This window comes from Plecotus auritus (assembly GCF_963455305.1).
Source record: "Plecotus auritus genome assembly, chromosome: 1".
In the NCBI taxonomy this organism is placed as follows: domain Eukaryota; kingdom Metazoa; phylum Chordata; class Mammalia; order Chiroptera; family Vespertilionidae; genus Plecotus; species Plecotus auritus.
In genome coordinates this window covers 195,255,290-195,280,127 of record NC_137770.1, presented here as the reverse complement: position 1 = coordinate 195,280,127, position 24,838 = coordinate 195,255,290, and the positions used below count along the sequence as shown (strand labels likewise).

The 24,838-nt window shown below is 39.4% G+C and overlaps 1 protein-coding gene across 3 annotated transcripts in view; it reads right to left on the bottom strand.

Moving 5' to 3' along the window:
• Positions 1-24,838, bottom strand: part of ANTXR2 (ANTXR cell adhesion molecule 2) — a 149,588-nt gene that overhangs the window by 40,727 nt on the left and 84,023 nt on the right. For all 3 annotated transcript variants that reach the window (XR_013960008.1, XM_080657552.1, XM_080657553.1), the window contains exons 15-16: positions 24,124-24,291; positions 23,731-23,811 (exon numbers count right to left, since the gene is read on the bottom strand). Coding sequence is in view for 2 of the 3 variants with exons in the window: in XM_080657552.1 (XP_080513678.1) it covers positions 23,731-23,811; positions 24,124-24,291 (249 nt within the window). In the remaining variant the exon portion in view is untranslated. The remainder of the gene's footprint in view (positions 1-23,730; positions 23,812-24,123; positions 24,292-24,838) is intronic.

Genomic DNA, 24,838 nt, shown 5'->3' with positions numbered 1-24,838 from the left:
AAGACAACTTACTATGTTAAGCAATATGTACAAAAATCTAAGGTGGAAATCTCTTTTCAATAATATGCCCCAAAGTGTTTTTTTTATATTGTAGTAGTTAACCTAAATATGGAATAATCTTACTCATCAAAATTCCCATTACAATTTCAGCTTCCATATTTCCATGTCAATCATCATCCATCCTACATCATTTTGTTGGAAGAAATGTACTGATCTATGTATTGTTATCAATGGCTAAAAGATATAACACTTATTCAGCATTTACTGTATGCCCAGTAAGTATTCTAAGCATTTCAGATGTATTAACTCATACAATCTTCACAAAAATGAAGCAGTGTATTTATGACATAAAATAAAGCTAGGGAGGCAATTTTTATGGTGTGTGTGTGTGTGTGTGTGTGTGTGTGTGTGTGTGTGTGTGTGTGTGTTTGCATTAAAATGCCTACAATTGTAGGGCCAGTGTGGCTCCATGGTTGAGAATCCACTTATGAACAAGGAGGTCACAGTTCAATTCCTGGTTCAGGGCACATGCCCAGGTTGTGGACTAAATCTCCAGTGTGGAGCATGCAGGTGGTAGCCAATCAATGATTCTCTTTCATCACTAATGTTTCTCTCTCTCTCTCTCCCTTCCTCTCTGAAATCAATAAAAATATATTAAGAAAAAAAAAGCCTACAATCTACATATCTCAGATCCCTAATACAAATTGAAACCTAAATACTCAGTTTTCATTATTTATCAGTGCACCTCAGCCATTCAAGTTCATTGTAGCTGTTCATGTAGCATTCCTCCAGATTCAGCCCTCCCACCTCTGGTATAAGGAGAATGGATGAAGGAGCTCGTGCAGTCAACAAGAGCTGAATTACACCACAGGGAGCCTGAATTACATTTATTTTGGGCATCACAGAAGGCCCTACTATATTTGTTCTTACATGCCAATATATATCCTAGATTTGCCCACTTCATAATGATCTAAAAATTTTAAAAATTTAATAAGCTGAAAGCAGAGAAAGTGAGCTTTTCTTCCAAAGTGGAATATCCTATATAATAAAGAACTAATATGCTAATGGTCGTCACGCCATCATGACCAATCAGTAGAAGGCTGTGTGCACAGCAAGGGTGGCCACATGAGGAGGCAGGAGGCGGGGCACCTCCTCGTGCGATTTCAATCATGCGCTAGGCCTCTAGTTTAAAATGATAAAATGTAGAGTGAGCATGAAATTGAAAGATAGACACTACCAGTGTTGGAAATATAATTTAAAATGTGGTAAAATAATAATAGCAAATATTTATTAAGGACTTTCTGAGTTACAGTCACTGAGCTATGTGTTTTAACTGTTTCAATCTTCAAACATCCCTGTGTGGTAAGTGCTATTATAATACAATTTCCATTTTCAATACTAAGAAAAAGATAATGAGTTTTAGCCTAAGAATGTGCTTAAGGGCACAGAGTTAGTAAACAATACAGTCAGGAATGTAACTGAGGTATTACAGGATAGTGAAGGGTTACTAAGTTACGTTGTATGTCCCTGTAAGCACTCTCAGGCGAATATTTGTGTGCAAAATGTTTATTAGGGCGTGCTTTCAGAAACAGCCTGTTTCTGTGAAGGAGTTAGGATTGGGCAAAGAAAGAATTTACACCTTGTTCAATTCTCAACAGAGGCTTCAATCAATCCCATGGGGACCTCTGAAGCTGCAATGGCCCCTCGAGTTGCTCTGAATGGAGGTAGAGAGCCAAGCCTTGGGACCTCACATCAATCAGTCATTGAATGTGGGCTGCCCTAATCCATTCCTGTGGAACCATCAGAGGAAATACAGTTTTCCTATGGTTCTCATGAAATGCTTAACTGACCTTCCCTATCAAGGTCACTTTTGAGTGACAATACAACTTATGGTAAAAACATATAGTCATGCATAATTATTATCTACGGTTAAGTATCTTGTCAGTGGATATTATCAAACTCTAAAAAAGGCTGCATTCCAAATATAACATAATGTATACAGAAATTTAATATCACAAATATATAATAGAATAAGCCCATCTAAAAACAGATTTATCTTCTCACCATTCATTGCTGTTATAAAATTGTACTTTATCCAGAATGTACATATTTAAGAAATTAAATTTAATTCAGAGAAATCTCCTTTTTACTGAGTAATAATCTGGCAACTAAAGAAAATAAATTACTAGTTGACTGCATTCATTTTGGCTTGCAAAATCAAAGCATTATTCTCAACTAATGAGAAAAATAGTGGTAAAATATGTAAAGTGGAAATAACTTTTAAATCCTCATTGGCCTTTCACAACCAGGGTTAAATGAATACATTAAGACTGTTGAAGGCTCTATTGCATATGATAAAATAACTTCTCATGAAAGCCATATGCTAGTTGTATAACATACTTGGGAGAATGAGAAAATAGTTTCTTATATTATTTTTTCTGTTCTGTGATTCAGATATAAGCCTCAGCTGAAAAATTTTGCTTCAGGAAAAAAAAAGTTCAGAGAGGTTATATAACTTGCTCAAGGCCAATCAGCTGATGAATGCAAAAGATTATATTGAACTTGGATTTCTGACAATAAAGCTGGGGTAAATCACATAATGAATAGAAGGCATGTGTTATTCCAAATTTCAGGCATGACTTACTTTGTTTTCTTAAAGTGTCAAATTAAGATACACAGAAATTCAGTAGCACATTTTAGATTAACTCTCCTAAGTAAAATAAACCATAACAGAAGCCTATGAGTAGAGCCTTAAGCAAAACAAAGATAATACAAGTCTATTAAAAAGTCACAATCCTCACTCTCTGGGCCAAAGTTATTTCTAAACCCAGTTAACAGATCTGCAACAACATTATGATGACTTGAAATCACGGTGGAGGTTCCGTTTCAATAATATAGTGAATCCCCTTGTGTTTCTTTCCCTCAAACTAAATGAAAGAAAGGAGAGAAGAAAAAGTCCCTGGGAGTCACTCAGATCTGTAAATTAAAATAAAAATGTTTAATATAGGCATAGTACCCTCCGTACATGATTTATATCATTTGGATGTGGTCATCATCCTTTCCTTGAGTCAGCACTACTATTCCTTTCTCTGATTTCTACTTCAGCTCACCAGTATTTTTAGCAGGATGAAGAGAGACTCTAAATCCATTGGCCATGCTTTATGTTCAGAAAATATTATCCCTTAATAAATGTCTGGCTATTATCTAAAAATGAAGGAACCTAACCATTTCAATATCAGCAATAAACTAAAATTGCTTTAATTTAGGTATAAAATGTATTTGAACATTGTGGGAAAAAAGGAAAGAGAGGACACAGGAACCCACAAACAGGCTGAGAACACAGGAACTAGCATGGGTTTGGTACATTATCACATGACATTTGCATGTCTGGGATGACTAAGAGCTGTCTGTTAAATAGAGGATGACAGGTCATAATTATTCTAATGCAATACATTGTACATTAACAGGGATGGCTGGGATAAAGTGTCAAATGCAGGTCATTCATGATGACAAGGGCTGGATTCAGCTGCAGCAGCTGTCACCATCCCAGGTGGTGACCATACTGCCATAATCCTTACCTCTGTGGAGGTCTTCCTGAGAAAATGGAGGCCAATACACCCAGTTAAAATATATAAATAATAATTATTGCACATAAAATCTCAGGGTCTGCAATGCCCCAAGAATTTACTCATTGGTAAACTGTATCTTTACAAGTCAGTAATTCCAGTGTAATGTACTAGTAAGTGAAGCTTTGGTGACATTAAATTCTGAGTTTAAGTTTCATCACTTACCAATTGGTGACCTTTGTTAACCTCCTTTGTGCATATAGTGATGCCTATGTCATTTAAATGGTTTACCAATAATTAATTTCATTGTTTATACTCATGAGACTATAAATTACAACAAAAACCATACTAAACTGTGGTGCATTTTCTGTATATTTGTCCAATTAATTGTGAAACATAAATTAAAGTAGAATTTAAGCTGCTAACTAAAATTTCCAATAAGCTATTTAAAGCTCAAAGTTAATACACTCACTCACCATCTATCTGCAGGATCCTGGACTTTCTGAGCCTCAGTTTCCTTATCTATAAAATGGGGATAAAAGCCCTTTGCCACAAGTTGTTTTGAGAATTAGAGTAACATATGTAAGATAACTAGTACAGTGCGTGGCACATAGCTACTGCATTATAGATTATGTTGGTTTTTTTAGCATTAGTGATGATGTAAATAATGATTGTAATGTATGCTGACTTCCATAGACTTATATTCTAAATTTTTTAGTTAAGTATATCTCTCAGGTTTTGACTTTCTATGCTGGCTGTCACAGTTTTGGTTCCTGACACTGTCCCAACATCACTACAGTTAGCTAAGGAACATTGTTAGCTAAGGCATAGAGTTATCTTCTAAGGTATAAGGTATTTGCTAGATCCTTGTATTTCCCAATACCAGGTTGCTATTTCCATCAACATTGTATTTGTAATGAAATATTTCTCATAGACATTTGAAGTATTAATGGTCTAAGAATTTGTGATTAAAATAATAATTCAAATATTTTCTATTTATAAATAAAAGCTAAAAGATACTTTTATCTAATTGATCAACATTAAGACAATTCTAATGTAAAATTAAAATTATGATCAAGACATAGACCTTCAAGGTTTATGTTAAAAGCATTCAAAGGCTAGAGGTCACCGAAAGTGTTACTTGTCATCCATAGGAAAAACAAACCGACACTTAATAAAAGAGTGTATTTAGCTGACTTACACAGTGATTGATTTTCATTTAGCATTTGTCTACTAGTTCTAGCCCAACTTGGAAAATCGATTCCAAAGTGGCCCAATGGGAGGACAGTCCCATGGAGCTATATGACTTAATGATGGGAACACATTAGAACTCCACTGCTTATACTAGTATCAAATAAAAGAAACTTTGCTTTTACATTCTTTTGCTGTTGTGACACTAGGCAGCAAGTTGCAACACATCAAAATGACAATGGAAATAATCAAATATCATGCATTAATATCTTTCTTCTCTTTTTTTTGAAAGAAGAAAAGCAGCAAGAAGTAGAGGTCTTATAAAGACAAAACTGGCATAAAATTTAAATATATTTTTCTCTTAAATCTGTATCCTCTTTATTTTCTTCCATATGCAGTATTTTCCATTTATTTTAAACTATTGATAGCCAAATATTCATTATGGATATTTTGTATATTTGTTATAACATTCAAACATGTTCCAGAATATTGTGAGAAATATATGTCACTTTTTAATTCTTATAGTAGCTTATAAAATGTTTATATGTATTTTTTAATTATTGGTGGCCTCATGAAATGTCTGATTACTAAAAAAGTGTGAATTTAAACAGATTTGTAAACAATGAACCTAACTTTCTATCTACAAAAATTCTTGTACTCATCAAAGATTATTGAAGCCTACTGGCTGAGAGGCACAGGGCAAGGTCCTGGGGTTATCCTAGTGAACATGGCAGAAAAAGTTCTATCTTCATAGAGCTGGCCTGGCTGGAATTAGATGAAAAACATGATTGCTAAAATTCAAAGTATCTTTGTGATCATTTCTTTCTCTATACACAAATGAGAAAACTGAGGACCAAAGAGATGAGGAAATTTATGCTCGGTTTCAAGATGATCAATGACAGTATAGCGATGTCAAGTTTAATGACTCCAAATGTAGTGATTTTTTTTTGGTATTTTTTCTTTTATATTTATTTTTATTATTTTTTATTATTTTACTTATTGATTAAGGTATTACATATGTGTCCTTATCCCCCCATTGTCCCCCACCACCCCCACTCTCGCCCTCACCCCCTGGTGACTGTGTCCATTGGTTATATGCATGCATACAAGTCCTTTGGTTGTGATCTTACCAATATGCAACCAAGGACTTTAGGAATATCTGTAATTCTGCCTTCTTCCCATAACTTACTTCCCAACTACCAGACTCGTACTCCAGCCTAGAAAAGTACTTGTAATTCCTGGCATGTATAAGTTATATCATCCTTCTTATTCCTTCAAATCTGCTTTTCCTTCTGAGGCACAGAGTTAAAGAAGGGGTGGAAGTTTACAGTATAGCAAGGGGTTGAATTATGCTACTTTTAAGATGCAAATAAATTTTCTGTGGAATTTACTGCCATTTCTAAATACTGCCTTTTACTTATATATGCATGCAGAATTAAATATATATCATATTAAATTAATATTATATATAAAATTAAATGTTATATATAACAGAGTAATATGCATACATTCTGAAGACCTGCTGAAATGATTTATCGGTATATTGGTACAGACATAGACACAAAATTGATCATTTCATCACAGAAGAATCAAATTCAAAACTGAAATTTTAAAAGTACTTCTCTACCTATATAATAGCTTCAATTCAATCAGTTATTGACTGAATGGGGAACGGAATAAAGTGTCACACCGTAAAATGACAGCATTCACTGAACTGGAAATTTAAACAACTTGGGTTTGACTCTAGGCTCAGTTACTTTTTAGCTATGTAACCTTGCTGAATTCACAAAACATCTCGGTCTCACAGTCTTCATCTGCAAAACGGGAGGAATATCACACCTAACTCTTAATACTGTTAAGAGTTGAACATACCTACATAATAGTAGATACTCAATAACTGTGATCTGAATTTGAGTTCTAAATCATTCCTATAAATTGTTTGCTCTTTCCTGAAATTATGAGTGCCTTTAACAAGTACAATGCTCTGTCCCCGCCCCATTAGATACATAAACAACCCCCACATATACATGCATGCACACACATGTAAACACACACATGCATCCACATGCATCTGTATAGTAAGCCTGAGCTTGTTGTCTATCTAAATAGCTCTAAGAAGCAAAAAGACGACCCCTGACAAATCAAGAAAATATATCTGAAGCCATACATTTCTGACTGTTCTTAAAAAATCAAAGAAGAGAGGGCGGGATGGGATTTCTACTGGAAAAAAAAAAATTACTTTATCCAAGAAATGACAACATGATAATCCACCAGACCAGCTACATCATTATTTTATGTGACTCTTTTTGTGACTCATGATGAGAGACTACATACAAAGATAAACACATTGATACTGGGCTAGGATATACAGAAAACCACATATTCTCTCCACTCCTGTCACAAATTTATTTGCAAACTTTCCAAGAGCCTAATTCTAATTTCACTTGATCATATTATTGCTCAGCTCCAAAACTTCACTGTCTCCCCTACCTATAAATTAAAAATCTAAACTCTTGACATCTGCAGACTGGATTTTTTTAGTCTCTCCAATCATCAGTTACTATATGAAAAAATAAAGAGGTGGATAAGTAAAATAAATGAACACTATTTCATGCTTTTTCTATTTACATTTAAAGTTGACCATAAAAGGAACAAAAAATTGCTGTAAAAAAGAAATATATATCTCAGAGCCAAATCTATAATTTTAAATTTGGAGACAATACTATTCAAGCCACTGACTCTGACTACTGAAATTCAGGTTACAGTCATCAGATATAAGATATACATGTAAAAACTAAATTTGAAATTCAGTAAAATCTAAATTAATTTAGTGTGCTGTATGTTTTCATTACAGACCTTTTCTTTTTAGTTTGTCCAAATGTATGGAGAACATGGGACAATCCTGAAATCATATTTCTGAAATTTGAGCTTTATCTGTTTTTAAAAGATTTCTCCATGAAGAATTACAAGACATTTTTTCCATAGCCAAAATGGTTATAATTAATATAGTTAGGTTCAATTGCACATTGAAAAGTATCTCAGAATAATAACAGATTCAATGGTGAAAGGAGTTTAACCCCCAAAATACATGCATGGAACAGTTACCAGGGGAGAGAGAGGAAAAGATATTTTAAGAAGAGATTTCTTAGTCATTTCAAGGTTTCGTTTGTTTAACTCCAAATGGTTAGGATTGCAGCAGTGAAATATGCAACCTTACACATATAAGAATAATATCTTTTCCCCATTTTTCATTTCTTTCTCTTTGTTCCTCCCTTCATTTCTTCTTTCTGGCTCTTGATTCTCCCTCTTTCTATTTCACATTTCATCTTTAGTGAAGTATTTTGTATTCTGGTAAACATGAAAGTAATATTACTCAGATTTACTGCTATTGCTATGCCCAGGGATTTTATTTGGATTTATTGTTACTTGTCTATAATTCCTAACTGTTCCACAGTAACTGTTAAAGGTGAAGACCTGAATATTAAGCCAGGGAAATCTTTGAAAGATGTAAATGAAAATATTTATGTAAAACACACATACACACATACCTCTCCCTCCTAAACCTCTTATCTCATAATAGAGCATCTGATGCCAAAGCATGAACAGTATATTAAGGGCTTATCTTCAGTATTAATAACTCAAATTGAACACTCTTGGCAATTAATTAAGATTAATGACAGAAGTTATCCCCTTTTCCCCAATGTAACACTTCCTCCCATCTCTTCAATGCCCCACTCCCTCCACCCTCTCATCCTCCTTTCAGGCTATAAAAACCAGAGGTCCTGAAACTCTGATCCTGTTATCTGCTGCCTTTTGTATCAGAGATTAACGAAGTAAACTTTAGCAAATTTACAACCAACAGCTCAGACAGCTGCCCTGCTTTAAGTAGTTAATGGTAGAGGAACTGATCTAGTTAAGCCCATAAAACTAGTCTATAAATCTGGATTCAGAGGACAGGTAAAGCCATGCCACTTCTTGTGGAGAGTAGGAACTGAACTTAAGATTCAGTCCTCTTCTCACTGTTCGTTGCGAAGAGCCAGCACTTCTATGAACTGCACTAAGCCGCTGCACAGAAAATGATTATGCAATAGGTTGACATTATAATGTATGATTTCACTGGGATAAATACAGATATCACAAGAATTTCCATCACTGAAAACTCTTCAATCGACTATGAAACTAGTATTAAATCTACTTTAGGAAAAAAAAAAATGAGAAGAATGCAACTTCAAGCAACAAAATAAACATATCCTGATAAAGGGAATTAAAAAGTATAAGCCTTCATCTACTCAGAATTCAACCTAAGGGAAAAGAATTGTGTCATGCATTTATAACTCTGAAAATTTTAATAGATTAAAATTTAATTATAAATTTATATAAATTTAATTACATTAAAATTTATAAAAATTTAATTACATAAAAATTTAAATAAATTTAATTATAAATTTAAAATTAATCATCATCCAAAAATGATAAATCATCACCCAATATAAATAACACTTTTATGCAGCAGCATCCTCAGCCATCCTATATAATAAAAGGCTAATATGCAAATCGACCAAATGGCGGAACGACTGGTTTCTATGACATGCATTGACCACCAGGGGGCAGATGCTAATGCAGGAGTTGCCCCCTGTTGGTCAGTGCGCTCCCACAGGGGGAGCGTTGCTCAGCCAGAAGCCTGGCTCATAGGCTGGCGAGTGCAGCGGCAGTGGTGGGAGCTTCTCCCGCCTCCACAGCAGTGCTAAGGATGTCCAACTGGCGGCTTAACTGTCAGTTGGACATCCCCCAAGGGCTCTCGGACTGCGAGAGGGCGCAGGCCGGGCTGAAGGACCCTCTTCTGCCCCTCCCCCCCCCCCCCCCCGCCGAGTACACAAATTTCGTGCACCGGGCCTCTAGTATCTTTATAAGAAATAATTCAAATTTGTCCACTTGAGAATTGCACTGATACCTTAATTTTCTCAAGTAGCTTAGTTGCAGGGTAGAATTATGAAGGTAAAATTATAAGTCCTGATAACAAAAACATTTAAATTCTACAATGTTAAAATGATGTCTCTCTTAAGAATCAGTAGAGTCTAATGCATATATTTATCAATAGCTCATTTTTATTCAATTATAATAAAATGAAGAGGGGCATTAATAGACACAATTCTTTTCATTGAATCCATATCTTATGAACATTACAGGGAAATATTGTGACTTGTTAACATAGGACAACATACTCTGAATTAGAAGTTAAAATCTTTATTCCACTCATTGAGTTGTGTGAACCATAAGGTCTGCTGGGCCTTAGCTTAGATACATCAGGTGAAGGATAGAGAGAACAACAGAGAAAAGTTAAAATTTGAAAGCTATACACAGGGAATATGGTAGGTCCAGGTAAACACAGATAATGTTGTGACAATAGACTATCCAAGAGGAAAATTCATATAAGCTAACAGAGACATGCAAGCAAAATTCAGGAGGGAGGATAGATTTTCAAAAAATGACATGCCTAATGATGATAGTGACACAGTGAAAGTCTGTGTGCTCTCTAGAAAAGTAGGATGGAAAAAAAACATAAGATCAAGGGTTAAATCTTAGGAATCAACCAATGTTAAGAGGTAGGAAAAAGGGGATAAATGAGGATCAGAGAAAGATAATCAGAAAGTAAATGCTCATAACTATAGAACGTTTTATGCCATGTAAATAAATATGCTATTTAAATATTTATTAAAACACTAGAGGCCTGGTGCATGAAATTTGTGTGGAGGGGGGAGGAGGGTCCCTCAGCCCGGCCTGAATCCTCTCACAATTCGGGATCCCTCTCAAAATCCGGGACCGCTGGCTCCTAACCACTCGCCTGCCTGCCTGCCTGATCTCCCCTAACTACTCTGCCTGCCTGCCTGATCGCCTCTAACCATTTGCCTGCTTGCCTGATCACCCCTAACTGCTCTCCTGCCTTCCTGATCACCCCTAACTGCCTCTGCCTGCTTGCTTAATCGCCCCTAACTGCTTACCTGCCTGCTTGATCACCCCTAACTGCTCACCTGCTTGCCTGATCGCTCCTAACTGCTCACCTGCCAGCCTGATCACCCCTAACCACTGGCCTGCCTGCCTGATCGCCCCTAACCACCTCTGCCTCGGTCCCCACACCCAGAACCCAGACTTCCCTCCTTCTGGCCGAACACAGGCACCTGGAATTCGGGCCGGCTTCACCCGGACTGGCCACAGCCCCAGGCACCTGGTACCCCAGCAGCTTCGCCCGGGCCCCAGCTTTTTCAGGAAGGACGTCCAGAATGACGTCCAGTCTATCCAGTCTGATTAGCATATTACCCTGTTATTAGTATAGACTAGAGGCCTGGTGCATCCATGCACCGGTGGGGTCCCTCGGTCTGGCCTGTGGAAATTGGGCTCTCCGACATCCCCTAAGGGGTCCTGGATTGCGAGAGAGTGGTTCTTGGGTAATGCACCCTGGAATGGGGCTCCCTCCTCTCTGATTCCGGGTGTGTCACCCAAGAACTGCAGCTGCCAAGTCTCAGCAGCTCCTGTGTTGAGCGTCTGCCCCCTGGTGGTCACTGTGTATCATAGCTACCGGACAGTCAGATGGCCGGCAGGTTGGCCAGTTGGCCAGTCGCTTAGGCTTTTATATATATAGATGTCTTACAAATTTTCTTACTAACTCTGTTAGGCAATTAAAATATTATGTGATATATTATGTATGTGTGTAATGCAAACCCATAGAATCCTGTGTATATGAGTGTGTGCACACTGTTCTCACTGGGGTTATTAATGTTAATTGAATGAAATATACTGAATTCACAATAAACTCTTCGTTAAATCCTTAGCGTCAGGAAATAGCTTTAGTAGAAAAATTTATTGTAAGTAAGAAATAGTGCTTCATTTTTTTAAAAAAATGTTAGAAATCTCTTATTTTGATTCAAACTAAAATTGTGCTTCATACTAGACAAGCAGGTTGATGATCAACTTCAACCAAGAAAAATCTTTACCTAAACTTATAAGTTAGTACATAAAATGTATACGATGAGACTAAATACAAATTATGTCTGGACCAGGACAGTAAAAAGGCAATTCACTATCCAAGTTCTACTTATATTTTCCTTGAACAAATAAAATTTTTGGTAATTTAAGTATATTCTATATTTCACATTAGGGAACCAAATTAAGTCAACACTTTTGCCAGCTAATATGCATAATAAAGAAATGGGTTTATTTAAGCTAAGAAGTTGTATGAAAAAGTACTCTAATAAATTTGTTATTTTCCATTGAAACAGACATTAGTTGATGACATACGCACTGAGAAAAACATGTCCTATAGAAATATATACATATATTTATGTTAATCATATTATGCACACCCATATACAGAAGTAGACACACATCTATCAGTCAGTGGGATTGTAATAAGAATGGCATGTTCATGATATGGGTTATTTTAGTAAAAATTTATCTTTCGAATATGTATGATCCAAAGATAATAATTACTTCTACTAATTTAAACAGGGTATTTAAGGTACCTTAAGGATGCCAGGAAATATAAAGATAAGAAATAATAAGAATGAAAGGTACTACTGGTAGCATAAAGGATAGGAAGGTCTAGAGGTACTTTTTCCCAGGGATGAAACATCATAATTGGCCTAAAGAACCATGTAAAATTTCAAATCTTACAGAAATGAAAGGTAAGCAATCACTTTATTGTGTTTTTTTTAATTGATATTTTTTCTCTACTATTTCATTTAAGTATACAAAAAAGGGAAGGCATGCAAGGCTGGCATGGCTCAGTGGTTGAGCATCAACCTATGAACCAGGAGGTTATGGGTCAATTCCCGGTCAGAACATATGCCCGGGTTGTGGGCTCAATCCCTAGTGTGGAGCATGCAGGAGGCAGCCAATCAATGTTTCTCTCTCATCACTGATATTACTATTTCTCTTTCCCTCTCCCTTCCTATCTGAAAGCAATAAAAATATTTTTTTTAAGAATAGGAAAGGTATGAAAGTACTGTGGGCATTTTGTGTACAATTACACTGACTCATGCTAAAACAAAGGGTTTCCTTACAGTCCCTATGATCTATTATGACACAACATACAGGGTGGGGCAAAAGTAGTTTCAGTTGTTCTTATGGAAAATAATACAATAATGAATAAATCCTATATAATAAAGAGGTAATATTCAAATTGACTGTTATGCCCTCGCACAAGATGGCCGCCCACATGTGGTCACAAGATGGCTGTGACCATGTCATCACAAGATGGCTGCCACAAGATGGCCAGCAGGGGAGGGCAGTTGTGCAGGGGAGAGCAGTTGGGGGTGACCAGGCCTGCAAGGGAGGGCAGTTGGGGGGGACCAGGCCAGCAGGCGAGGGCAGTTAGGAGTGACCGGGCCAGCAGGGGAGGGCAGTTGGGGGCGACCAGTCCTGCAGGGGAGGACAGTTGGGGGCAATCAGACCAGCAGGGGAGCAGTTAGGCATCAATCAGGCTGGCAGAGGAGTGGTTGGGGGGTGATCAGGCTGGCACGCAGAAACGGTTAGGGGCAATCAGGCAGCCAGGCAGGCAGGCGAGCAGTTGGGAGCCAGCAGTCCTGGATTGTGAGAGGGATGTCCCAGATTGGAGAGGGTGCAGGCTGGGCTGAGGGACACCCCTCCGGCCCCCATGCACCAATTTCGTGCACCGGGCCTCTAGTATAGAATAAACTGTTTTACGTACTCAAAACTGTAAACATACTTTTGCCCCACTCTGTATTGAGGTGGAACCTAAAAACTAAGTTCAAGAATGCAGTCATTAGCAGCATAATCAAACCACTTGAGTGAAGATTTCAATCTTTTTGATAACATAAGTGGTTTATAGTTTGCAAACGTGATGGGAGCTTACAGGCCATGTGGCATAAAATCTCTGCTATCAAGGAGTTCACTCTGTCTGAAGATGAAGTGATTGATCTTTCTGAGCTCTGGGTGATCTGTAAGCATCAAGAAGTCAGAGTGATCCTTGGGAGGGTTAGAATGGTTGAAGAATCCACACCGAGGAGGGCAAGGCCAGTTTGATTTGAGCATGAGATTTCAAGAGCAGGACAGGTCAGAGGAGTGAACATAAATCTAGAACAAGAGATGTAAACAGGAGACCCAGTCTTAAACCATGTGCCTCTGAGGTTATCGGTTACTCTGGTGCCTTTTCAATGAACCTGCCCTTTGTTCAGGTTTGTTTCGGTAGATTTTTAAAAACTGAAGACTAACATTGAGTTCTGTCAGAATGGGCTGTTTTTTAAGCAGCTACCATTATTTCTGAATATTAAAATTGTATTTGCATAAATAACAAAAGTCATCTCAACAAAATAAATGTAGCTCAATTGGAAAGTCACCAGGCACTTACGTTGCTTATTTCACCACTAACTGGTGAAAATGGCTACACACTAGCATCTGTCCCCAGGCCATTGTTCCCTGGCTACTCCCACTCCAAAGGACGCCTTTAGGTCAGCACCCGTCCTTCATCTCAAATGGTCATGCAGGGGGTTCCTCAGGTGAGGGAGCCTACATTTTCTTTTCTTTTTTTTAATGTATTATGTTTATGGATTTCAGAGAAGAAAGGAGAGGGAGAGTGATATAGAAACAACAATGATGAGAATCATCGATTCTCTGCCTCTTGGACGCCCCACACTGAGGATCAAGCCCACAGCCCAGGCATGTGCACTGACTGGGGATCAACTGTGATCTCCTGGTTCATAGGTCATGTTCAACCACTAAGCCACATGGGCTGGCCTAAATTTTCTTAATTATAATAATTTACATTACTATAGAGTCTTTATTATCTTACCATACCCTGGGGCTTTACTTGACTGTTTTAAACAGTTCTTTATGTCATATATCTGTGTGTGCACAATTGTGAGTTTTGCCATATTCCCATAGAAAATTACACAATTTTTTTTTCTGGCTGAACCTAGATGGTAGAGGGGGAAACCCACTCAGAAAAGAAAAATGCTGCCTTTAACATGAAGTTCTTACTTTTGACTTAAAATCTTATTTTTAATATCCAAATATAGGCATGAAGCCTTTATAAAGAGGAAGAAAATTAAAGTCCAAGCAATTTTCCTAACTTCACTTTACTGAAAGAATGTACCCATCAGAAAAAATCAAGTTATATTTCACCTCCATGTCATAAGAAGCCCCGTGATATAAGTTTAAAAACAAACAGTGGCCCTGCTGGCATGGCTCAGTGATGTTTCTCTCTCTCTCTCTCCCTCTTTGAAATCAATAAAAATATGTTTAAAAAATAAATAAAAACAAGCAGTGGGTGTACATCACGGGTGTTACTATTGCTAGGCGCCTTCCAGGGCAGTATATAAATTTACCTCTGCTTACTGGTGAACAAGGGATTGCAGCCTGAAGGTTAACATAACCTCAGCTACAGCCAAGAAGCTCCGTGGGGCTCTAATGGGTTTGTGGAACAACTCCAAAACTGGTGCTGCGCTTTCTTCTTTCTTTGCCTTTCTGCTTCTCTAACTCTCCCTTTTCAAATTAAAACAACAACAACAACAACAACAAAAAAGGAGAACGCGTGGTAATGCATCATTTATAAGTTACCTTGTTACTGCAAAAACAAAACACTGCTTTGAAAAACCAAACAAACTCCTGCTGCGGACTCCAGCGTGTTTGATGGAGGCCCTACAAAAGAGTCCCTGGCTTAGTGGAGGTTGTTTACGTGGAGGCTTCGATCGGTACCTGCTGTCCCCCGTCACTCCCTGGAAACTTGGCGGCAGATGTTGCAGCGCTCAGTTGTCTCTGAAGTGGCTTTCTGTCCCGGTCTCCCCACCGCAATGGAGTCAAACTGCATTAGATCTCTTTATTTGTGCCTAAGGCAAGTTTGGGAGCGCAGCTGTGTCCACCCCTGCTCCTACCTTTGGTGTTTCGGGCCTCCAGGCAGCGGGTGAGACCAAAACGGCCCAGCCGCTCTCAGCCACCTCCGCTGGCAATCCGGCCGCTCGCTGGCGGCTGGGGAGGCCGCTGCCGCTGCTGCAAACAGATGTCGGGGACAACCTGCTAGCTCACACCTGGCCGCGGCCCTAACCTCGCGCCAGCGCTGAAACATTCATGACTCGGAGGAGCTGCAGCCCCAATCAAAGCCCGCGCCCGGCGGGTGAGCAGCCCACGGACCGCCGCCTCGGCAGGAGCTGGCGGCGCGGAGAGGTAGCGGGAGCGAGGGACGCAGAGATGGCTCGCGCCGCTTTGATACTTTATGCCTGAACTTCAATTACTTGATCAAGGACTTCAATTCAGCCGTGGATTCTGCAAATGAGCCCAGTGCGGCCTCTGAGTCATGAAAGGAGAGTATTTGACTTGCAGAATAAGTGTGCGTGACTCTGGGTTTAGTTCTGTGTTCCCTGATTTGTTTATTAAACTAAACTCACAGGAGGCAGAATCTGCAGTAAACAATTTATAAATAAATGACAAGATTGTTTTCTAGGGTAGAAAATGTGCCGCTGACTAGGCAGAGGTTCTGTTATATTGGAGCCATCAGCCACAGCCTGAAAACAATTGTGTTTTACTGTTTCTTAAACATCATAAAGTTTGTTCTTTTCCCTTTTTTAAGAAAAAAGACTAAAAGACTATTACTTCCTTTAAAAATTCGGAAATGAAAGCATTCTCGTTTCTTTCCTGACAATATAAAACACACTGCATTCAATTCCAACTAGAATATTTTTCCAAAAGCCTACCTAATTCCTATAACATACAAATTGCTTTATATTTACACACACACACACACACACACACACACACACACACACACACACACCTCTTACACCCTTGATCAGCAAACTGCGGCTCGCGAGCCACATGCGGCTCTTTGGCCCCTTGAGTATGGCTCTTCCACAAAATACCACAGCCTGGGCGAGTCTATTTTGAAGAAGTGGCGTTAGAAGAAGTTTAAGTTTAAAAAAATTTTGCTCTCAAAAGAAATTTCAATCGTTGTACTGTTGATATTTGGCTCTGTTGACTAATGAGTTTGCCGACCACTGTCCTATACCATTAAACAAATACTTCATAAGAAGTATATTCAGTAGTAAACACACACCAGCTTTTATGAGTACAGGAAAACAACAAAATTATTTGCAAAAGTTATTCACCAATTTATATGAAAAAATGCAATCAAAACAACTCCAAGACTAATCTCATTCAATGATTATGTCCTGGCTACCAAGAAACTCCAACAAAAAGAGCCAGAGAAGATGGCCCTGCCACTTGGACATCCTAGCCTCCTACATTTAAATTTTTCTCTACCTATGTAATCCTAAGAAACAAATATAGAAGCAAATGTGGTGAAAACCATGGAGTTCAGGCAGTTTATGAGGACTTCACCAACTCGACACAATAAGTAGGAGGTAATGGTGAACCACGGTCTCCTTCGCACGCACAGGTTAAGCACTACCAAAGCACAGCACCCCATTTTTCCCATCTAGCAAAACTGCTGTGCCTGACCTGCTCCACTCCCTGAGTCTCTCTGGGCCTCTGGAGCCGCATTTCCTACGGGGGAAGTACTTTGGGTCTCTCAAATAAAAAACACTCCAAAGCAAAGAGTACTGGGATGTAAGAAATATTATATGCTCTTGTTTCATAAAATAAAATTTGTAAGATGCTGGAGTCTCAGTAGATTTATGCCATTGCACCATGCAATTATGATTTTATTTAAACAAATAATTAAATATTACTGTTTTGGATAATAATATTTGATGTAGTTCAGTTCTTGTAAATAATTTTAAATAAAATCCACTAAAATATTTACTATGATTAAGTGTCCTCTGGTGCAGATTCGTTTTGGCACAAGTATCACAAAGTCACATGGTAGGCCTCGTCAATAACAGTATTTACTGTACTCTTGAAGATAAGAACAGAGCAACTGAAAGTCTTCAGTCTTTCAAATGAAGCCAAAAAGAAAATTAGCATAGTATGTAAGAAATGCATGAACTGGTGTAAGAAATGAGCAAACCTGAAGATGAAAGTATAGGAGACATAAATGTGTTTAAGAGACAAAGGAAGGAAAGAAGGAAGGAAGGAAAGAAGGGAGGTGTAGAGGGCCGCCTGGGAAGGCACATGGGCATTTCTTTAATTATTGTCAGCTGAACTCAGGGCGATAGGCAGAGCCACACACTGGGAACATGCTTCCCCCAAAAGGCTGGACATGTTATCAGCTTGGCCTTCATTTCAGCCCAGGTGTCGGCCTATCGGACTTTGATATGTAAATCCAGGCAAGCACCAGGAATGCTAGGGCCTACTCAAGAATGCAAATAAGCTCCTTTGATCCTAAGTTTTGGTGTTACTTCCTGGTATTTGGGGGTATAAAATAAATGTGCTGCGTAGGCACAGGGTCCCTGCCTCTCCATCAGAGGTGGCAGCGGTTCCACCCAGCTCCCAGTTTTAAATCTATCTCTGCATCTTATTTCTTTCTTTCATTCTTTCTTTTATTTCTCAATCCCTGGCCACCTCCACTTAGAACCGGTTGGTTCATCTCTCTTTCCTTGCTTGACGTGGAAAAGGGAAATCCCCGCCATATCTGGCCCCAGCCGCATCTGGCCCCCCGCAGGAGGGAGGGAGGGAGGGAGGGAGGGGGAAAGGAAAAGCATTCTGAAGACCATGTAACCAATGTAGTATGATGGTTTTCTGAAACATAATGTAAACATATTGGAACTCTTCCGTTATTCTAAATTATTAAGATACAGAACACTAATTCTGCTAAGTATTGAAATGATTCTTGCTAATTCAATCACAATCTCTGAAAAAGTACAGGTTATAGTTATGAATGTATGTGGGATCAGAAGTTTACATTGAAATTAATTCTATCAAATAAAGAGGACCTGGTTGATGATGTGGAGTTGAGAGAAACATATTCTTAATAATCTTTGTGAAACATGAAAATGGGAGATGGGAAATAAGTAAAGGAGGCAGGAGGAGAAAGACTTCCCAAGCTGTCTAAAGGGAAAAGAATATATGCTGATACCTACAAACTTTGTATCAAACCCCAGCCTAAAAAAATAATAAATATTATAAAAGATAACTAGCAAGAAGCAAAAGAGCAACTCATGTCAAACTTACCTGATTTCTGTGATCAAATAATTTTGCATCATTGGTTGGTTGAATGGGGGAGTATATAAATAAACATTATACCTTAAATTCAGCAAATAATTTAACAAAATTTATAAAATAACCTTGTGAATAAAATGATAATCTGAGATTGTACTTTTGGGTGGTTCCTATCTTTCCCATACTAACGTCAGTTAACTGTGGAGTGTTCACCTGTGGGGAAAGTTCTCATTCAGGATCACACTGAGGTTTTAACAGTACTTAAAAAAAGTGACAAAAATTTTCAAGTGGCAAAATGTTAGAAGCAGTAAAACTATCAAAAATAGGTATTATAAAGAAAGGTTAAGTCAGACTGTGTCAAGCACACAGAGTCAATATATATCTGACAGAATAACAAATTAATTAAACCAACAATTGATGTTTACTAAGCTTAAAATCCTGCATTTAAGTAAAAACAAACAAAAAATCATAAATAGCATACATAGTGTAGAGTGGAAAAACTAGTTTAATTAATCACACATAATAAAGGTCCACTTACTATCTTTTATCTAAACTTTTGAAATACAAAATCTTTGAAAACAAAGTTTTGTACAAAGTTTGTCATCAAAATTCATTTAGAAGAAGCTAAGCCTGACCTGAACTAACTTGAGATTACTTATCCTATCTAATAAAAGAGTAATATGCAAATTGACCATACCTCTGCTACACCCACAAAGCCACCAGCCAATCAGGAGTGAGTATGCAAATTAACCCAACCAAGATGGCTGCTGCCATGGAGAGAGCAGGAGGCTTGGGTTGCCCCTAAAAATGGAGGAAGCCAAACTTTCCGCCTGCCCTGGCGGGCCCAGGCCTCTGCTCAAGGCTACAAAGTTTCAATTACAGAAGATAAATAAATCCCAGATACCAGGGCCTCTGCTTGGGTTGCCAGGGGGCGTGGCTGGCCTGCAAACCACCACAGGCCCCTCGCCCAGGCTGCCCCATGCCCCAAAAAAACCCCCACCCTGATCCAGGAAACCCTTCAGGGCAAACCAGCTGGCCCCCACCCATGCACCAGACCTCTATCCTATCTAATCCTATATAATAAAAGGATAATATGCAAATTGACCATCACTCCAACACACAAGATGGCTGCCCTCATGTGGTCAAAGATGACTGACCCCATGTGGACACAAGATGGCCGCCACAAGATGGCCAGCAGGGGAGGGCAGTTGGGATGGATGAGGTCTGCAAGGGAGGGCAGTTGTGGGCGATCAGGCCAGCAGGGGAGGGCAGTTGGGAGGGACCAGGCCTGCAAGGGAGGGCAGTTGGGGGTGATCAAGCCTGCAGGGGAGGGCAGTTAGGGGTGACCAGGCCGGCAGAGGAGGGAAGTTGGGGGCAACTGGGCCTGCAGGGAAGGGCAGTTGGGGGAGACCAGTTCTTCAGAGGAGGGCAGTTAGGGGTGACCAGGCCTGCAGTGGAGGGCAGTTAGGGGTGACCAGGCCTGCAGGGGAGGGCAGTTAGCGGCAAACAGGCTGGCAGGGGAGTGGTTAGGGAGTGATCAGGCTGGCAGGCAGAAGTGGTTAGGGGCAATCAGGAGGGCAGGCAGCAGTCCTGGGTTGTGAGAGGGATGTCCAACTGCCCTACTGGGATCGGGCCTAAACAGGCAGTTGGACATCCCTCGAGGGGTCCCAGATTGAGACAGTGCAGGCTGGGCTGAGAGACACACCCCCTCCTGTGCACAAATTTCATGTACCGGGCTTCTAGTAGTCTATATTTATCCACTTTTACCAATGTAATAATTTTGTAGCAAAATGTCTGAATAATTATCAGGAGGTGCTTTTACATAAATATGACATATGGGCTATATCAAATCCCTAGACTCTGAAAAATTCTGAATTTTGAAGCAATTTGACCTCAAGAGTTAGAATAGAAGGCTTTGACACTATATTAAATGAAAGTATGCCCAATTACTAAAAACAAAGGAAATCTTGATCAAAATAATGGAAGCATTAGTCTTCAATCATGGAAAAATAAATACCAATTTAATCTATTGGGACAATATGTGGAATATTCATTCCAGCACTATACATTAAGAAGAATGTTAAATTTATTTGGTATCTAACAACATTCTTGGTACATGTTAGGTACTACCTAAATATTTGTTCAATGAATAAGAATAATGCATCCTTTTAAAAACCAAATATATCAACTTATCCAAACTCAAAGATCTCTTCTGTTCCCAACCTATTCTGGTTTTAACCTCCAACCTCCATACTTCCTAGTAATCCACAAATGATAGTATTCATGGCTGCCTCAGAGACTTTGCTCATGGTGCTTCATCAATGGAAATGCTCATTCTACCTAACTCCATTTGATGAAATCCTACCTATTTCCAAAGACATAAGTCCTATGTTTTTGAAAAAGCATCCAAAATTCCTCCAAAAGTACTGTATGCATTCAAGATCACATTCTGAAATAAACATCCTATGTAATAAAGAGGTAATGTGCAAATTGACCATCACTCCAACACACATGATGGCCGCCCCCATGTAGACACAAGATGTCTGCCACAAGACGGCCAGCAGGGGAGGGCAGTTGTGAGTGATCAGGTCAGTAGGGGAGGGCAGTTGGGAGGGACCATTCCTGCAAGGGAGGGAAGTTGGGGGCAATCAGGCCTGCAGGGGAGGGCAGTTAGGGGTGACTGGGCCGGCAGAGGAGGGCAGTTGGGGGCGACCAGGCCTGCAGGGGAGGGCAGTTGGGGGGCAACCAGGCCTGCAGGGGAGAGCAGTTGGGGGGGGGGGGCAGGCCTGCAAGGGAGGGCAGTTGGGAGGGTCAGAGGGACAAGGCCTGCAGGGGAAGACAGTTGGGGGCAACCAGGCCTGCAGAAGAGGGCAATTGGGGGTGACCAGGCCTGCAGGGGAGGACAGTTAGGGGTGACCAGGCCTGCAGAGGAGGGCAGTTGGGGGGGACCAGGCCTGCAGGGGAGGGCAGTTGGGGGGGACCAGGCTGGCAAGGGAGGGCAGTTAGGGGTGACCAGGCCAGCACGGAAGGGCAGTTGGGGGCAACCAGGCCAGGAGGGGGGCAGTTGGGGGCAATTAGGTTGGCAGAGGGGGCAGTGAGGGGTGACTAGGTCAGCAGGGGGAGGGCAGTTGGGGGCGATCAGGTGGGCAGGCAGGTGAGTGATTAGGAGCCAGCGATCCAGGATTGTGAGAGGGATGTTCGACTGCCGATTTATTCCTGATCCTTGGGATCCGGCCTAAACCAGCAGTCGCACATCCTTGAGGGGTCACGGATTGGAGAGGGTGCAGGCTGGGCTGAGGGGAAACCCCCTCCCCGCCGTGCACGAATTTCATGCACTGGGCCTCTAGTTTTTATATATGTCTCGATTCCCAAACAAATTTCAGGTTTCTTAAGAGCAAAAGCTACACTTTGTACACCACCTGTTCCCTTGGTTAGTATTACCTGATGCCATTACTTGTACATATTTATAATAAAAAATTACTTAATTAAATCAAAATTAGTAGGAATTTCAAAAGACTGAAAAATAAATTTTAATTATGGGAATTAAAAGAATATATAAAGTATTGGCAAGAGTGCTGAGAGCATTGTCTTTTTTTGCTGGCCAGTACATCTTCAGTGTTAGCAATTCCCAACACTTAAATTGTTGAACAAATGAACTAATGTCTAACATGAGGAAGAGAAAGTCTAGTATATTGAATGATATGTAGAGTTGCTATATGTTGTTGCAGAAGCAGAACTCCAAATCATGCGTACATTTAAACAGAGGTACCATTAAACATAAACCACAGCGGTCTAGCAATGAAAAAGTCTGCTTCAAAAACTACCTCGTTCTCTCTACCTGTGGTACTAGCAAAGGGTAAGTGATCTGCTGGGAATATTCCAGGAATATTTTCTCAAATTGGATTTCCTAAATGGTTGAACTCAGATATTTCTAAAATCACCCCCATCTCATAGAAGTAAAATCATAAGATTTAGACATTTTTGTCTTTTAAATACCATGACAAAATCATACAACACTAAATATAACTTTAGCTTGGCACTGTAAAATAAATATGAGTCTCATCACTTATTTATCCTTAAAAAAATAGCTATTGCACCTGGATGAACCCGAAGTCCTCTGAAGCTGAAGTGAATGGTGTTCACGGTCGTGCTGACACATAATGAAAACGTTGTTGTTACCACTAACAGTGGTGTGTTTCTCAACAAAACTCACTATTGTTACATAGCAAAAGGTTTTAAACAATTTTTCTTTACATTGATACAAGAGCAAATAGTGCCGATATATTAAAGAAATTATAAAACTGGAGTAATTCTAGACAAATTTCCAAAAACAAAAAAGCTTCAAATAGGCATATTTGGTAGAGAAAATGAATACACATGTGTATGTGTATTTATATATTTCTATACATATGTGTATGTGTGTATATATTTCTATAATGCTTTCAAAGACACTTTCATATATTTAAGAAATTAGATTCATCAAGTGTTGGAGGCAGGGAAATAACATATTTACACCAAGAAATAGAGGCTCTGACACGTGTTCTCCAGTCCTCATGGCTAGTAAATGGTAGAGAAAGACTTCAATTCCTAACCCCGAGTCTGTCTCCCCATTGGGTGAAACCTCAGAACATGACATCATCCAAGTCAAAGGCTGAAGCAAAGAGTGTGCTCATTAAAGCAAGTGCACAATGGGCCATAATTTCTTAATGTATTACTTGAAAAGGGACTTATTAAACTGCATCTAGATGTATTCTACAACAGATAATTGATTAAGCACTGTATATAATAGGAGATGATAATTCCTTCCTCACGTGTACTGAGGGCTTTAAATTCGTTTTGATTATTATTTCACTTTCATTATACAGACTCAAGCAGTCAGGTCTTTCCAAACACATCCTCACATACAAACCTCATCTCCTTCCTGAGGTCGCATCAAGGAAACCCGGTCGTACTGCCGCCGCAGCAAAGCCCAGAGTGCATCCAGCCGACCCTAAAGGGAACATGATTTGTAAATTCCTAAGGAACACACTCAACCTCTATTGGCTGAATACATGAGTTAAAATGAAGATGGAACAGCCTATTCTCTACTCTCACTTTTTTCATAAATTAAAATAAAGAATAAGTAAGTAATAAGAAGAGGAGGTCCCTGTTGCTGAGAAAATATTCAGTTGCTCTAATGCAGACGGCATGTCTGCTATGTGATGGACCTGGATCCTCCTTCAGAGACTTGGGTGGGGAGGACAAAAAGAGTTACAGTTTCTGTGGGAAATTTCAGCTAAATGACACAAAACTTGGGCAATACCTTGATTGGTGTGTACCACTTTGTCTGAGGAGGCTGGTACGAGGGTCTAGGTCGAGGTGGCCTAGGCCTGATGGCTTCCTCTGTTTCTTCAGGGATTTTCACCACAGCATTTTTGGCTTTCTCTAGCCGTGCACCTTCCTCAGTAGATCCTTTATCACCCCAGCGAACCTTTCAAACAAAGGGGGAAAAATTATCTCAGACATACAGTGTCTTGGAAAAATAAGTTACGATTTAACCAATGGTTCTTCAGTTCACCACCTCAGAGTAAAAAGAAGATGCGTAGGTAGACTAACTGTAAATTTCTCCTCTTCTGAGATTTAATAAGTTTATCACCATTACTTGTGTACTTAACATTAAGATCCCAGAAAAAAAAAATAAAAGACCCTTTGTATAAATCTGGAGTTAAAATTTAAAGCAACCATTTCTCCATTGTTTCAAATAAGGAGTTAATTGGTAGTTCATAATGCATGATAGTCTGTAATCCTATTCTTTAATTGGATAGGGTCCTCTTCCAGCTAAACACATACCCATATATACTGATGGCACTGAGGGAGATAGATGATAATAATGATAATTAGAATTTATTGAATGCTTACTATGTGCCGATCTGCATTTAGTCCATAGGAAAATGCAATTAAGATACTGTAGTTTGCCTTCCAGATGAGGGAACTGAGACACAGAGAGATTAAGTGACATACCCAAAGCCACTCAGCTA